Raw genomic sequence first — 17,388 nt, forward strand, 5'->3', positions numbered from 1 at the left:
GGGAGATTGTTATGGGGAAAGGAGTGGGGTGAGGGGGGTGGGAGGTATATGGGGACCTCATATTTTTTAAATGTAATGTTAAAGACCTCTTAGGGGGAGTAGATGTGGCTCAAGCAGTTGAATGCTTGCCTATCACATGGGAGGTTCTGGGTTCATTTTCTGGTGCCTCGAAAAAAAATCAAAATACAATAAAACCCAACTCGGGGAAGCCAATGTGACTGAGTGGTTGAGCACTGGCTTCCCACATAAAAGGTCCTGGGATCAATCCTCTTAAAAAAAAAAAAACCCTCAGGATTTTGAGAAATGAGTTGATAAATGTGTTCATAGGATTTTATAAATTAAAGGAAAAAAACAGTTTTTGGAGCACAAGAACGTAAGTTCTCCCTTCATGAAAAATGCTTATTGGTAGCAAAGGGAACACTGGCCTTACTGTCTTGAAGGTAGGTTAGTACCAGAGGAGGAGAAAGGTGCTGGTGGCCGTGGAGACTAGCTGCTGAGGGTATGGGTAGACAGGCATTGTAAAGGGGTAATTCATACCCCCGTTTTGTCACCTTATTACATCATTTTTCCATGTGTGAACAGTATTCTACTCCAACATAAGCAATACCCTGTTGGATATTGAATGTATGTTTTTCTTCTTGTGCTGGCATTGGTTCCTGTAAGTCAACATTTTTATACATAAATCTGCACATTTGTTTACTGGAGGTAGAACTCGGGTTAAGATTATTAACATTTTAATGCTTTTCTATTGCTTTCCAAATCATACTTCACTCGAGGTTTGAGTGTTTATTTCTTTGCACCATTATCAAAGGGGAAATAATGTCAATTTGATAGGTGAAAAAATGCTAGAAAAGAGTGAATACTTTTTTTGATGTGGTTTTTCTTTTGTGACTGGTTTAATCTTGTTTTTCTGTGCTAGGGTTGCCTTGTACTAGTTTTTCCCAATTTGCATTTTATTCTATTTTTATCTTTAGGCAGAACTCTGGATCTTCCATTTTTGTTTAATTTTATGCTTAAAAAAGGCCTTTCCAAGATTATATTGAATTAGCCTACTTATCTTGACATAGTCTAAATTAGGCTACTAATCTTGAAATAATGGAAGTTATGCAGGTAATTCAAGTTAAAGATTCACTGGGAATACTTGTATGTAGCTAATTCAAGGCAAATTTGGATAAGTGCAGAAACAAAATGGTCATTTAGTTTATATAGCCTTGGATGAGAAGACAACCAACCATATTCAGGATTTTTTTTTTAAAGCATATCTCAAGAAGTTAATTATAGGTTATAAACAAACTGGATGAAAAAGTTATGGGTTAAAGACAATACTTTTGATGGGTGTAGTAGATTTTTGGTGGCATTACTTAAATTTGAATTCTCAGTTTCTATATAGAGACGTTCTTTTTTGCAGTATTTTGTGACTTATTTGAATGAGGATTCCTTTGAAATGGATTGTCTCAAAGTCCATGTTTATTTAGCAACCTGTTTAATATAAAGATGTTTTTTAGGTTGAAATTTATAGCCCATGTAATCATCTTTGGATTTTTGTCATTTTTTCTTCTCCCCAATTCCCTTCCTAGGCGGGGAAAGATCCCATTTTTCCTCACACTACTGCTTCTTACTAATCCCAATCCATCACCAATTTGTTAACTAATGAAGCCATTATAGAATCTTCCTTCTCTGGAAGAGGCAAGTGCTATGAGTTTTGAGTAGAAAGTTGGTTGGACAGTGGTGTGTGGAAAATTCTGACAATGCTGAGAGTTGATTTGTTTTCACTGTGCAGGGGCTGGATATAGGGAAGAAAGGGACAATCTTCCTAAACTATTTGAGGGTTACCCCAACCTTGTACAATAGATGTTAGCAGCAACACAGCTAACATTTCTAACCCTACGTATGGTTTATAACTCACACCTAACAACTGATGTACAGAAACATCCTATCCACATTAAAATGAAATATTTTGATACCTTAATGTGTTCGAAGGACACTAGGATTCTATATTGACACATAAATTGCTTGCAACAGTTGTACATATCTTGTATAATATGGTATTTGGGCTAGTCAGACCAAAATTTACGGCTTACATATCCCTTAACTTAAATGTTATCCTAATTTTGGAAAGGTAGGATTAGAGGTCAATAAATTAGGATTAAAGAGTGCTGGTGAATCAGCAAAGTTTAATGAAGCATTTAGTACGATCGTTGGGATGTTATTTTAAAATGTACTGATGGCTCTCTCTTCAGCTGTTTCAACTTAAACCATCTTAACTGCCTTTTCTCACGCATATTGGTCAAGATGAGCAGTATCAGAGCTATAAAGCGGCAGTTGAAGAGACTTGGAAAGAGCCAGCCCACAAGCCTGGTGCTCAATCCAGTCCAATCCAATCCTGCCACTTAGTGTGGGGAAGCGCGACCTGAGCACATCACTTTGAAGGTGTCAAGCCCGAGGCACCTCCTCTGTGAAAACAGGGCTCACCTGAGGAAGTCCAATGAGAACGCAGCAAGGGGGGACCCTCAAGCCCAGGTCCAACCAGCCCCTCAGCCCTCGGGCGCCCCTGCCCCGCGGGCGCCCCTCGCGCCGCGCGCCGTCTGTGCCCCTCACAATGACCCCCCGCCGCGGCCCCGCCCCTCCCGGGCCCCGCCCCTCCCGGGCCCCGCCCCTCCCGCAGTCCCGCCCCGGTCCCGCCTCCCGCCCGGCGGCTCTTTCCGGAACAGAGCCCGCCCCCCGCCCATGCGGGGCCGCCGGCGCCGCCCCCTCCGCGCTCCCGCTTCCCGCAGCCCGCGCCGCCCGCCGCCGCCGCGCGCCTCCGCCGCCCCGCGCCGCTGTCGCCGCCGCCGCCGCGCTCGCTGGCTGGCCCGGTGCGGGCGCCGGGCGCCCTCCGCGGGAGAGGACAGCCAGCGCCGCCGCCGCTTCCGCCCGGCCTGCGGCCCCGGCCCCACCCCCGCCCCTGGCGCCGACCCCGGCCCCGGCCCCGCGCCCGGCCGGGCGATGAAGTGTCACTACGAGGCGCTGGGGGTGCGGCGCGACGCCAGCGAGGAGGAGCTCAAGAAGGCCTATCGGAAGCTGGCCCTGAAATGGCACCCGGGTAACTCCTCCGCCACCGCCGCGGCCCCTCGGAAAAGCCCCGACCCTCCGCGACCTTCCCCCCTGTCTTCCTCCCTGTGTAACTCCGGGAACCTGGCCCCGCCTCGCCGTCCCCACCTGGTAACTTCCCTCGCCCTGGAAACCGCGCCCGCGCCCCGCGGGGACCCCGGCCAGGTGGCCCCTGCGCAGTGCTCCGACTGGTCGTCCTCCTCGCCCTTCAGTGCCCAGCTCTCCACCCCCAGACTTCCCGGGAGCAGTGCGCATCCTGTCTCCGTCCAGACGCCCCACCCGGGCCCCGCATTGCCACTCCAGCATTCTAGCGACTTCGCCTGCTTCTCCCACCCCGTCGCACCTCCAGCTCCGTCTTGCCAACTTGTCCCCTTCTTGCTTGAGTCACCTGCAGCACAGCTTCTCTGTGTTTTTCCGCTGCATCGTGCAAATTCATTCTGGAATCCCAACTCAGGTGTAATTTGGAGCTCCTAATTGGCACTAAGACCCGGCGGTGTGGGGGGGGCTAGTGAAAAGTCTTTTACATATGTATCCTTTTTTGTTTTTTCCCTTTTAGTAGGTTGTTTAAGCAGACCGGGTATTTCATTTTGAAGATGATTCTGCGGATTAGGAGTTTTCACTGGGTATCTTCCCTAATGAAGTTTGTATGTTTCCTGAGGAGAGTATGCTTCCTTTGAATGTTTTGATTTGGTTGTAGTCCAGGCCCCTGTAATTTTTATTAAGTAATCTGATCTTTTAGGCTGGAAAATAAAACAGTAGTTGAATCTCAGCTTCCTTGAGGTTTATAATAAGAGGCTTTAATACTCGCATTAGTCAATGAACACATTTATACGATCTCCAATATATGCAAGTCACTACATTATGCCTGAAATTCTGACACGGGAGCCTCCTACTCTTGTTGGGAAAACATGCCCTACACACATGAAAAGTTAAATACAAATGTAGACAAAATAGCCGAACATACTTAATGGGTCGTTGGATTATAGAGCAACCACTAAATTCTCCAGGAATTCAGGGGAGGGATTGATCACTGTGAAATGAGAGGCTGTGAGGCCTCTCTGCACAGAGGAGCTTGAGCTTTAGCTGGATCCTGGAATAATGGGATTTGCCAAAGTGAACTTAATAGTATGGGGAAAAGCACAGTCATGGTAAAAAAGGTAGCCTAGGGGCCCATTGGACTGAGGCAGAGTGTTTATTAGAAGTCTGAAAATAGATGGGCTCTGGGAGAAGCATTAAAGGGAAGGGTAGGTAACCCAAAGTCAGAAGGTAATGCCTATAGTTGATGGAACAAGAAATAAAGGTATGGGTCTCGTATTGAATGTTGTAATGATTATCGACAGAGGAACTAAAAGTGGGCTGTAAATATATTGGAGGGGAAGAGATAAAGGAGTAAAATATAGCAGGAAGTCAGTAGATATATCCAAAATTAATAAATCCAAAAATAGTGTAGAAACATATTTTTAGAGTAGTGGAGGTAATTACCACAAGAAACTGAGTTAGGAATTAGAAGGTTAGTCATTTGTTGCCTGTCTGGGTAGAAAGGGTGGAGGCAAAGGATTAATGCTTATAAACATATGCATGGATAATGTAAAATGTTTTGAAGAGTAGTTTTGATCAGATTGCAGAGAACCTTGAATATTAGACTAAGGACTGGGAAATTTGTTTTTCAATAACCAGTGGCTGGTTTTTACTGAGATGTCTTTGGAAGGTAATATGAAGGCAATTGTGAGTGGACTGAGATGGATCGAGACCAAAGTCAGGGCCCAAGCCAGGCTCATGGTCTGTGGGAAGGAAAAGGCCAGGTGGAATACTTTTTTCAAAGGCAAAGTTACCATATTTTGCTAAATCAGTGCAAAAAAGTAAGTGTGAAATTTTTACTAATGTATCAATATTGACATCTTACGAAACAATGTGGGGCTGATGGGAGTTGAATCTAAATGTTTTCTCTGAATCCATTATAGTTCCATGGCATTATACATGTCTTTTGGTTTGAAAATGCCAGTATAATTAAGAGATAGATACTTTCCCAGGAAACATAATTTTGATAAACTTTGCTGATTGTTCATGATCTTTTAATTATGTCATTCAACAAATGTTTAATTTCATTTTATGTGCAAGGCATTGTCCTAGATGATTCTGGGGTTAAGATAAGGGCTTTGCCTCAAAGAATAGTTTACACTTCATGTAGAAGTGCAAATATCCATCATATTTTTCATGACATTAAAAAAGAAGAAAATAAATTACCTTTATTTCTTTTTTTGAAGAACTGAATATAATTTCCAGCAGGGTCAACAGTGCTGCCTGTGGAGGAATAGTCCTTTGGGATGGTAGGGAAAGCAGTGGAGAAATGCATCCCTGAAGATTTAACTTCGGGTCAAGGCCTGAAACAGGAATGCCGAAAATACAGGTAGAGGGAGGCAAGCGAAAGCAAGGCCAAGTCAGGAAGGGAGAGAGGCCCGGGTTGAGTAACCAGGGCCTGAAGGTTGTGGCAAAGTGCACCAGGTCGTTTGGATTTTAACCTAAGGGCATTGGGAAACCACTGGGGACTTGCAAGTAGAGGGCATGATGGATTTGTACTTTACACACCATCTCTGGCTGTAGTGGGGAGAATGGACAGGAGGCAGGGAGCCCAAGAGGCCAGGGATGTTGAAGTCACTAGGATGATACTAGGACCTGGGGATGGACAATCTGAGCAAAGTCCCTGCCCTCGGTGAGTGAAGGGGAGTGGCTGGGAGATCAGTAGACTGTGAGGAGGGGATGGTGATGGTATGGACAAATGTCCCGAATCTCAGAGGGTACTGAGTCGGCCTCAGTGACCAGGAGGATGTGTCACTTGCGACCTGTGACATGAGGGCTGTGGCAGAAGGAGCCACGTCCCAAGAGGCAAGCCATGTCTCAAGAGTCCTGCAAAGAAATGGTGTTCCCAGGGAGCCTGGCTTCAAAGCCAGGGGTTAAAAGAAGGCACAATAAAAAGTTTTGGGGACGAACAGAACAGTGAGCGTGTGCGACAAGAGAAAAGCACAGAGAATAATGTGAGGATGGCTTTACAACTTTAATGACTGAATTTGAAATATCTGAGCCTCTGGATAATAGTAAATGTGGGCTTTACATTTTTTAAAGTATTGTGGGTTTTTTTTTTTGGATGTTGTTTTGTAACGTATTACAGACATAGGCTTTTAGATCTCACTTCACCATGTCAACTAGTTTAGGTGTATTTAAGTGAAATAAGGGGACATGTGACAGATTGAGAAAATGAAGCAGCTCTAGTAGTAAATTAGACCTCATTTTCAGATGGTGTGTTGATAGGTTTTTTGTGTTTAGAAGATTTAGTTTTCCCCAGACTTCTTTGGTGGAGGAAAAAGGGAGTGAGAAGAGGAAGGGCAACAAGGTTCAGTGCCAATTAAAAGGGAAAAAAAGACCACTCCCTCCCAACAGTCAACTTTTTTCTTTTATGTAATAAGATTCAGTTGGTGCTTTTTTCTACTGTACTACTTCTGGGTGATTTAATTTGGCTGTGTTTTTTAATCTGACAAAAATAGTTTTAAATTTACTGTCTCCTACTATCCTAGGAGGCAAGGAGATAAACATAGGCTGGTTGGGCGTATGGTATTCATCTGTGTAGCAGCCCTTCTTGAGTGTGTTTCATGGATATTGAGATGGATCTTGGAAAATGCCTGATGTTGCAGAGCTTTGTTCTTGGCCTTATCCTCATGAACGTATTTATTGATCTGATGAAGACATAGAAATCTTGACTATTTTCAGTTAAACTCTCACCTTGAAGGGGTGTGTGTATGTGGACTGTGTTCAGGAGGAGGAGGGGGGAGAGGAAGAGGCAGCCCGAGATGACAGCTGCAGTCTTTATAACCTGTTCTTGTAAGTAACATAGCATCGCTTCTGCCATCTGTCATTGGTCACGCGGAACCATGCAAGGGTGTGGACACCTCATGGCGGTGCCCATCGGGGTCATCTTGGAGACTGCTTGCCACATGGAGCATAGATATGTGGTTCAGGAAGCACAGCTAGTGGGAGAACAAGCGTTTAGGAAATATTATTTAAACTTCATGAGATTTACTTTGATATAATTGATAAAGAAAATCTTAAAATGTGGTGAGTGCTAAAATCCTAATCTAACACCAATTAAATGATAACCTTTCTATATTTGCTCCTTTTGGAAATAAACTGCCGATCAGTCAGGGTTTTCCTTTTGTTGGTAGCCAGATGGGGTGTTCAGTAGCACTCCAAGGCTTAGTGACAACCTGAAATTTCCAGAACTGAGTAGATGCTTATAAGAGATCCTGATTATCAACATCATCCAGGAACCCTGTGCTTCCCCCAGTCTTTTTTCTTGTGTGCTCATCTCTTTATGGCATTTGTGATAGAAGAGGTCCTTTTGAGATTCTGTCATCTGCTTTTTGGATAACTAGATTTCTGTGATTTCATTTTAATAGATAAAAATCTGGATAATGCCGCAGAAGCAGCTGAACAATTTAAGTTAATCCAAGCAGCATATGATGTATTGAGTGACCCTCAGGAAAGAGCGTGGTGAGCATCACACTGTTCTTATCCTAGTTTATTTGGGGAGTCATTGAGAAACAGGATTTTAAAAAAATGTAATACATTAAATGGTTTTTGGTGTGTTTTAAAGCATCTGTCATCTATTCATTGTATGAAATTCTATATTTGAGTACGGAGCAAACTTAGAGATAATTATTCCAACTGTCTAATATAGGTGATGAAAGAAAGTTTGGTGATATTACAGAGCATGAATTTTCATAAAGTGAATTCTCCTTAAATGGGGGACTCTTTGGTATATGACAGTTTTACTGGTAACAGACAAGAGGAATGTGGGCTTGTCCTTGAAGACATATATAGTATTTAATTCAAGAACTAATATTTTTCATAGAACTACTTTATATGATGAAATTGAGCTAAGCTTCTATATCTAAGGCAGGTATTTTATTGATGATCTGATAATTTAATACCATTTCCAAACAAAACTTTCTGTGTTTGAAGTTCTGAATTTTCAGACCCTCTTTTAGCTTTTTGTTACAAAACCTTTTTTTTTGTTCTGGCATAACTGCAAGATCCTGCTGTTAAAAGAGCAGGTGGGTGTTTAGTGCTACTGTGGAAATTTTCTACATGTTAAACAGTCCATTGCAGAATTGGCCGTCAAAAGAGAGAGGCTGTAAAGAAAATTGTCTTTTATAAGAACATCAGAGAGAAGATCCTAAACTTTTCTCTATCCAAGAAATCTGGAGATCTTGCCTTAGAAATGCTTTTGCCCTCCATTCAAAACATTGAAATTATTTCCCAAATTCCTGTTGCTGTAGCCTCTTCTCTAAATCTTAGCTTTTCTTTTTCCAAGGATTTCCTTATCTTTCAATTTAAATTCCTGCCTCTTCAACTGTCCTATTGTCTGGAAGCAATACTAAGTCGTGACTAAGAGGATGCTCTTTCTACTGCAAGAGACCCTCGTTTTGTGTTCTGACTTTGCTGTTTATTGTCTTTATGATTATGGACAAGAAGTTAATTAGTATAGCTGAGCCACAATTTCCTGACCTATTGAATGGGGCCAATATCTGTTTTATAGACTTATGGTGGGGAGTAATTGAGGTAATGTGTGTGAAGCTCCTAGATTAAGTTTTTTCCGGTGCATGATGGTAAATTCCCAGACCACAAGTATATAATTAGTCCATGAACTAGATTATGTCCAGTACCCTCCTACTTAATAATGTTTCTTTCATGTGAAAACAGCTCTGCCTTTCTGGGAAAGGCATAGCAGTTCCCTGGTGTATTAAATTTCCCTGTTCATAGTAGTGTATAATGATTATGAGATATTAGAAGTTGCAGTCATAGTTTTAATTAGCCGTTCTCTGAAGGATTAGTCTTTTCATGTCACTATTTAAATTTTTTTGCTTGTATCTTGGACATGTTGAAACATACCATAATAATATTTTGGCTCTTTCAGAGTAAGTAGTCCTTTGAATTCTTATTTATTCAGTTTCATTGATGATGATAATTTTTTTTTAGGTATGATAATCATAGAGAGGCTCTGCTTAAAGGTGGGCTTGATGGAGAGTATCAAGATGACAGCTTAGATTTACTTCACTATTTCACTGTCACTTGTTATTCTGGTTATGGAGATGATGAAAAGGTAAGATAAACAAACTTTCTTATCAAGCATTCCAGTAAGACTCTCAAATACAAAGAGAAATCTTAAAATTATAGAGAGTGAAATGATGTTCATTTTGAAAATTAAAAATTGTCTTCTTTAAATTGTTAGCATATAAAAAACACCCAACTGAAACCTAAATGTAATCTCAGTGACAGGACTTAGTTCTGTAATTCTTAACATTGAAGGTTTTCATATTGCCTTTTTAAAGTTTATTCTGTAATTAGACTATGAAATTATTGAGAATTTGTGTTTCCACTGTTGTTTTTTTAGGGCTTCTACACAGTGTATCGTAATGTTTTTGAAATGATCGCAAAAGAAGAACTAGAATCTTTGTTAGAGGATGTTGCTGAGGATTTCCCAACCTTTGGAGATTCTCAGAGTGACTACGATACGGTAAAAGAAAAATGTTAAAAAATTAGTAATAAAGGTCATAGCCATTCTGTAAGCAGCATTTATCAGTGTGTCTTTCCCTCATTACTTCATTTAAAAATGTTGATTCTAGTTCCCGGTCCTGTCCTAGGACATTGTCTGTTTTCCTCCCACTTCCCTCCCTGAGCAGCACTTACCTTTCTTGTAGCCTCACCTCTTGACTTTTCCCAGTTAGTTGACCGTGGACTGGTTCTGTGTTCAGGAAACTGTTTTCCTTTCCTCATTAAATCTGTTCTGATGAGTGATTTATTCTGGAAAGTCTTAAAATGACTGTCATCTCTATTAACTAGCAATAATGCTGTGTATATGAAAAAAAAAGCTTGAGGACATTTTACATCTTTGATATTTGCTGCCTTTTTAAAAAAACATAGGTTTTTACCTTTTTTCTTTGCCTCTAGGTAGTCCATCCTTTCTACGCTTATTGGCAGAGTTTTTGCACTCAGAAGAACTTTGCTTGGAAGGAAGAATATGATACCCGACATGCTTCAAACCGCTGGGAAAAACGAGCGATGGAAAAAGAAAATAAAAAGATTCGAGACAAAGCTAGGAAAGAAAAAAATGAGCTTGTCCGTCAGCTGGTTGCTTTCATTCGTAAAAGAGATAAAAGGGTCCAGGCTCATCGGAAACTTGTGGAGGAGCAGAATGCAGAGAAGGCCAGGAAAGCCGAAGACATGAGGCGGCAGCAGAAGCTAAAGCAGGCCAAGTGGGTAACGCATGGCTGGATCCGTTCCTGAATAGAGGGCAGGGCCAAAGGGAATAGCAGTAGATATTCGACAAAGTATTTCCATCATGGGCTAAATTGTCATGCTTGCTACATCCTTTTTTACTCTTTTTTAAAAAAATCTTAGTAGTGAACCGTGTTTTTCCATCTATAGTATCTTTTACTTTGAATTGGATGTTTTGATTTAGAGTCACTATATACTTGAGATCCTTTACAGATTCTTGTAAAATTTAATAATAACTAATGTGAATTGATTTTTACTCTGCATAAGGCCCTGTTCTATGCATTTTCCTCAACAGCAATTCAGTAAAGTGAGTTCTGGTTTTACCATCTTTTACTTTTGAGGAAATGAGGCAGACAGACCCAGAATTACATAGCTAGTAAACCACAGAGCCAGGAATTGGACCCAAGAAGTCTGACTCCAGAGCCCTTGCTTTTAACCACTACACAATAGTGCTTCTTTGTTCTGAAACTGTTAAAAGATTATTCAGTCTTTAAAAAATTTTACCTGCCCTGCCCATCATCCTTTGAAAATTGGCACTTTGACACTTTTTTGTTTTGTTTTTATTTTCTTTAAGTTTTTATTTTACACTTTTAATATGACTTAAAGTTACCTGAAAACTTTAAGTTAAGAGTTATGTTTCAAAGCCCATTATCTAGCAGAGCAACTAGAGTCAACCACATAACAGCTAACAGATTTAAGTGACTTCCTCCCAAATTTAACTAAGCTTTGCGTAGGTTTTTAAAATTTTTATTTTATTTACTGAGATATATTCATATATAGTCCATCCAAAGATTACATTCATTGGGTTCTAGTATAATCACAAAGTTGTGCATTCATCACCACAGTCAATATTAGAGCATTTTCATTACTCCAAAAAGATCTGCCCCCATCCCTTAGCAGTTACCTTTCAATCCTTCTATCTGATAATCTAATTCTACCTCTATAAATTTATTTGTATTTACATTTTATATAAATGGAGTCAATACGCAGTACTATGTATATGGTTTCTGTCACTTATTATTTTTTTTTTACAATTAATGAAAATATATTAATATATTACTATTTATTACCGTCTGTAGTTTGCTGTAGGTGCATTTTAGCTGAGATACCACCCTATTATTAACGTACACTTTTTGTACTATTTTTGTAATATTAACGTACACTTTTTCTACTTCATTGAAGAGCATTCTTAAATTTGTACTATTAAATACGCTGATCATCTGCACCAAGGTTCACCATGCTATACAGTCCCATGTTTCATCCTTTAGCTTTTCTTCTAGTGACATATACACGACTCTAAACTTTCCCTTCAGCAATGGTCATACCCCATATTGGCACCGCTAATTATGTTCACTCTAATCCCAAGCACAGGTTTTAACAGCTTGTAAACATTGATAACTTGGGAGAATAAAGCTCTCCAGCGGATGAATTTTAGCCTAAAGTATAAAACAACCAGAAGACTTGCTTCACAGAGTAAGTGTAACAAGCTAACAAGTGTGTTGTGTATCTAGACTGGCTGAGCAGTACAAAGAGCAGAGCTGGATGACCGTGGCGGATTTGGAGAAGGAGCTCAGGGAGATGGAGGCACGATATGAAAAAGAGTTTGGAGATGGATCCGCTGAAGATGAAGTGGAGGAACATGAGTCCAAAGATGGACAGGATGGTAATTCTTCCTCCATTCATTAAGAACTTTTAGAAAATAAATATGTTTGTGTGCAGGGTTGTGCACTCAGATGCCTGTGAGTGCCAGTCATGGAGCCTGGGTCCCAGACGAGAGAATGAGAGTGCACAGGGAAACTTGGAGATGACTGAGTAGTTGTTGCCAGAAGGAAATGTGAACCTGTGTTGTCTGAGTGTTTTTGTTCTTAAATACAGATTTTTATTTAACATCTCCCAATTTTTAAATATGACGAATAATTGACATTAAAACAATATTGTATAGGCCAAACAAAATGAGTCTGTTGAAGCAGTCCGATTCAGTTAATTTGATTAACAAACTCTTTTCTGACCCTGTCTGTTCTACATGATATGTGCTTCTGACAATCTAAGTGTGGCTGACTGGCTCCTAAAGAAAATGCAGTTAAGTACTAGGTCAAGGTGTAATACAACAATTTCCAGAAAAGCTGGAGTGCAGAAATCTGTGTGACATATATAAATTCTTGCTTTCATTTCTGATTCTGTAGAACATTTCATTGTTTCTCTTCTATACCTTCATTGTTAGAGCACAGGCATGTACTTACCTTAAAAGGTAAGAACGTCTGTGTACTGATTTTCCCCACAGTTTCTAACTATTCCAAAAGGAGTAAAATTGAATGATCCAGACATAGTTTAACAATTTTTACTTTTCTACAAATGTGGCATTTCAGGCCTATCATTAATACCCTAGGTGATAAAATTACAAAGTTATTTATTCAAAGTGATTAGCAAACTGTTTTTAGAAATAATCCAAAGTAGTATATGTGAAAATTATATTTTTTAGTTTATTATATTTATCGAAGATTATAAAGCACTTTGCAAATGTAGTTTGGCATGATTTTATAGAATTTTGCAATTTATAAAGTGCTTTCACATGGAAGAGCTCACTTGATCTTCACACAGTACCCCTTAAATACATGTTTTGCTTGTGGAATTACCTCTGTTTTACTGATGAGAAACCTGAGATTCTGAGAAATTATGGGATATGTGTGAGAACATGATCATTTTTAGATCCAAATTTTTACTTCAAATCCTGTGTTACTAGTTGTTTTATTAATCAAAGGTTATTATATGTACACAATACCTTGAAAATAAATACATAATTGGAAAATAGCATTGTATCCTAAATATTGACAATGTATAGAGTATAGTTTATGATTTCAGTGAGAATGTCCTTTGGAATCATAATCTACGGCATTAGTTATTATAAAGAACTAAAAGACCTTGGGATCTTTTGATTCTATAATAAATTCCAAATAGCGATCAATTTACTTATTTATTTTTCATAGAGAAGAATATGGAATTGAGCGAAGAATCTCAATTGAGTTTTTTACTTGTTTGTATTTTGTGGACTTTGTTGATAGTAATTATTCCATTGTAAGAAAGCCATGAGATAGAAAAAATATCTCTAAAGATAACATTGAACATACCATAAAATGTGCTATTTTATGGCTTAGCTGTCTAATAATGATGGAATGATATAAACTAAGGCTATTTAAGTTTTTGGAGTAGATCACAGTTGTAAATGTGTTTGAACCAAATCTTGCTTAAAACCTTTGTTGAACTACCTGTTTCCTGGCTGAGCTATTAAAATGGCATTTGATTTCTAACCTTAGTTCACACTCATGACTTTGATTATTTTTTTGAATTAGTTTCTAGCTAGACTTCTGAAAAATAATACAAAAGATAAGGTGATTTATTGGGAAGACTTCTCTTGCTATACAGTGCTTCATTTAAAAGGTCAGCTTAAATCCTAATAACATTATTTGATTTCTTGTAAGGAAATAAAACAGTTTTCAATCTGTATGCAATTTTAGATCATTACAAAAGAGATAATTTTTTAAAAAAACATACTTTAGATTTGTATTCTAGCCAAATGGGATTCTTACTACAGGTTTCTCTCTCATAGGAAAAGATAGTGATGAGACTGAGGAAGCTGAGCTTTATGATGACCTGTACTGCCCAGCATGTGACAAATCTTTCAAAACAGAAAAGGCGTAAGTTTTAATGTCTTTGACTGCATCTTTTCGTTTATTTTTTTAAAGATTTATTTTATTTATTTCTCTCCCCTTCCCCCCTCCTGCCCCAGTTGTCTGTTCTCTGTGTATATTTGCTGTGTGTTCTTTGTCTGCTTCTGTTGTTGTCAGTGGCACGGGAATCTTTGTTTCTTTTTGTTGCGTCATCTTGCTGTGTCAGCTCTCCGTGTGTGTGGCGCCATTCCCGGGCAGGCTGTACTTTCTTTTGTGTTGGGTGGCTCCCTATGGGGTGCACTCCTTGCGCGTGGGGCACCCCTACACGGGGACATCCCTGCATGGCACGGCACTCCTTGCGCACATCAGCACTGCGCATGGGCCAGCTGCACACGAGTCAAGGAGGCTCAGGGTTTGAACCGCGGACCTCCCATGTGGTAGATGGACGCCCGAACCACTGGGCCAAATCCGCTTCCTGCATCTTTTCTTTTGAGACTATGTGTAGCATTTTGAAGGACCTAAAAGGAGTTTACTTTTAGCAGTTTATAACACCCCCACTTGCCATGCTGGGTGATAGCTCTTCAGCAGGGGAGGAAGAAGGGTTTGTACCAGCAGTTAAGCCTATGTAATATTCCTATGTGATAGTTCCTTTTCATATGTATAGGCTGACACAGGAAAGAAATGTTAATTGTTTTGGCAAAGAAGGGATGGTCACACAAGCTGGAGCTCTAGGTCACATCTCATCATCTCTCCCTGGTATTGGTGTCTGACTCTTCGTGCCGGCTGTGACTTTTCCAGGCAGGCTGGTGCTGCCAACCTAGTAACTTTAAACTTGTGCTGCCTAAAATATGTTTGCTGATGTGGAAGGACTTTAATGGAAACAATGAAAAAGAGAGAAGTATTAACAAGGATACATTATAAAGGAGGGGTAAAAGAAAATGGAGAGAGAAAAAGCAGAATTAGTGAAGGAAAAGGAAGCAAAATACATGCAGTGAGGAAGAAAGGAGACTAAAGGAGAAAAAGGGGATATGGAAGTTATCAATATTCCCATTTAGGGGAGTGGATGTGCTCCGTGGCGGAGCATCTGCTTCCCATCTGTGAGGTTCAGGGTTCAGTCCCTGGTACCTCAAAACAAAAACAAATTAAAAAACCAACTCTCATTGGGGAACGGATGTATAGCTCAATGGTTGACCACCAGCCCTAGAATCAATAGTTTCTCCAAAGAATTTTGATCTGAAGGAGAATTTTAGTGGGAAGGAAGAGTAGCAGTAGCAACCTAAAGTGGAAAACCAAAAGTCTTAACAGATGTGTGACAAACTAGACAGTAACCCAAGTTTTCTAACTTTTTGTTCTATCTAACGCTAGTAGCTTAAATGTTGTCGATTCTAGCTTTTGAAGTATTTTTAATTTTTTAGATATTCAGTGGCATAGAATGCTTATAGAGTTTTGGGCAGATGGGTAGGGATGTATGAGAACATTTAGAATGGTGGGACTGAGAAGGGAGACCCCTCTCCAGAAGGTAAAAAGCAAATGGAGATGAGACCACTTTTGTGCTTTAAGCCCTCATGTCACCAATTGTGAGGTCACTGGGGTCTTCCTTTTAAAATGTATGTCTTGGGAAGTGGCTGAGCTCAATCGATTGAGCCCCCACCTACCACATGGGAAATGCTGGGTTCAGTTCCTGGTGTCTCTTGCAGAAAACGAGCAAGACAGTGAGCTGGTGTGACGGGCAGGCATGGTGAGCTGAGGCAATAGCATGACACAGCAAAGACACAAAGAGGAAACATTATGAGACAACAAAGCAAGGAGCTGAGATGACTCAAGCAATTGAGTGCCTGTCTCCCATATTGGAGGTCACAGGTTTGGTTCCTGGTGCCTCCTAAAGAGAGAAGATGAGCAGACACAGAGAGCACGCAGCAAATGGACACTCAGAGCAAATAGCAAGTGCAAACTACAAAAGGATGGGGGGAACAAAATAAGAAATCTTAAAAAAATATATCTTATAATTTCCCAGTGACCCCTCAAAACCCATAGTATGGCCTATTGAACATATTAGCTCTCGGGAAATATTTAGTGATTAAAAGGAAACAGTGGAGAAGGCATTAATTATAAGAATTGGAAAATAAAAATAATAGAGAAGTTGGCAAAAAAGGAAGATCAACTGATGGAAAAAAGGGACAGTGATGGGAAACAGGAAGAAAGACCATGGTGACAGGCTTCTAGTGTACCTAATGCCTAAGAAATCCTTATCGGGTTCTTTTCTTTTTATGGTATCACTTCTATAATGCATAGTTAGTGGGGAAAGTACGTTTCAACTTGGTTGTAATCATCCCGTAACTTTTTGAGAAACATATGAATTGTTCTTTCAGCATGAGGAATCATGAAAAATCAAAGAAGCATCGAGAACTGGTTGCCTTGTTAAAACAACAGTTGGAAGAGGAGGAAGAAAATTTTTCAGAACTTCAAACTGATGAAAATACATTGAATGCCAATTCTGAGGAAGAAATGGAAGAGTCACAAAAACAAAAGTACTTCTAAAAATTAAATGTTACTAGACAATTACCACATTTAGAAGTTGCAGTTAACTGCTCTCTTTATACTGAAGCAACTGATTATTAATTTTATATGAGCCATGTTTTAATTCCCTAATGTGATAATGTTAATATTTTCTTTTCCTTTTAATGCTTTATGATAGTAAATATTTTTAGTATTTTACTGCTCTCTATCTCTGTTGTTTATTTTTTATCTGATCTTTTTATTATTCTTTTCAAAAGATTTATTTTTATTTATTTCTGCCCCTCCCCCTGTTCCCTCGTTGTCTGCTCTGTGTGTCCATTTGCTGTGTTTCTTCTGTGTCTGCTTGTATTCTCATTACGCAGCTCTGGGAACCAATCCTGGGACCTTCCTGAGTGGGAGAGAGGCGATTACTTTCTTGCACTACCTCAACTCCCTGTTTTGCTACATCTTCTTCTTTTCTCTCCTCTGTGTCTCTTGTTGCATCATCTTGCTGCGCCAGCTAACCACATGGGCCAGCTTGCCCTCACCAGGAGGCCCTGGGCATCGAACGCTGGACCTCTTATATGGTAGATGGGAGCTAAATTGTTTGAGCCACATCTGTTTCCCTTTACTTACTTTTTAAAGTATATTTGTTTATTTTTAAAAGATACTTGGAATACATAATAGATCTTCTTAAAGTCAACTATTTGATATTTAACGTATATTTGCTTTTAGGCTTTCTAAGAAACAGAAGAAAAAGAAACAGAAACCAACCCAGGTATGTTTGAAACTTTTTTTAACATTAAAA

The 17,388-nt window shown here is 39.8% G+C and overlaps 1 protein-coding gene across 1 annotated transcript in view; it reads left to right on the plus strand.

Moving 5' to 3' along the window:
- Positions 1-2,951: 2,951 nt before the first annotated feature.
- Positions 2,952-17,388, plus strand: part of DNAJC21 (DnaJ heat shock protein family (Hsp40) member C21) — a 32,492-nt gene continuing 18,055 nt past the window's right edge. Inside the window, exons 1-9 of the mRNA XM_058307689.2 lie at positions 2,952-3,082; positions 7,539-7,632; positions 9,121-9,244; positions 9,536-9,658; positions 10,093-10,397; positions 11,931-12,082; positions 14,024-14,111; positions 16,454-16,612; positions 17,316-17,358. Coding sequence (XP_058163672.1) covers positions 2,986-3,082; positions 7,539-7,632; positions 9,121-9,244; positions 9,536-9,658; positions 10,093-10,397; positions 11,931-12,082; positions 14,024-14,111; positions 16,454-16,612; positions 17,316-17,358 — 1,185 coding nt within the window. The 5' untranslated portion in view covers positions 2,952-2,985. The remainder of the gene's footprint in view (positions 3,083-7,538; positions 7,633-9,120; positions 9,245-9,535; positions 9,659-10,092; positions 10,398-11,930; positions 12,083-14,023; positions 14,112-16,453; positions 16,613-17,315; positions 17,359-17,388) is intronic.

Source organism: Dasypus novemcinctus, chromosome 2 (genome assembly GCF_030445035.2).
Source record: "Dasypus novemcinctus isolate mDasNov1 chromosome 2, mDasNov1.1.hap2, whole genome shotgun sequence".
NCBI classification, from domain to species: domain Eukaryota; kingdom Metazoa; phylum Chordata; class Mammalia; order Cingulata; family Dasypodidae; genus Dasypus; species Dasypus novemcinctus.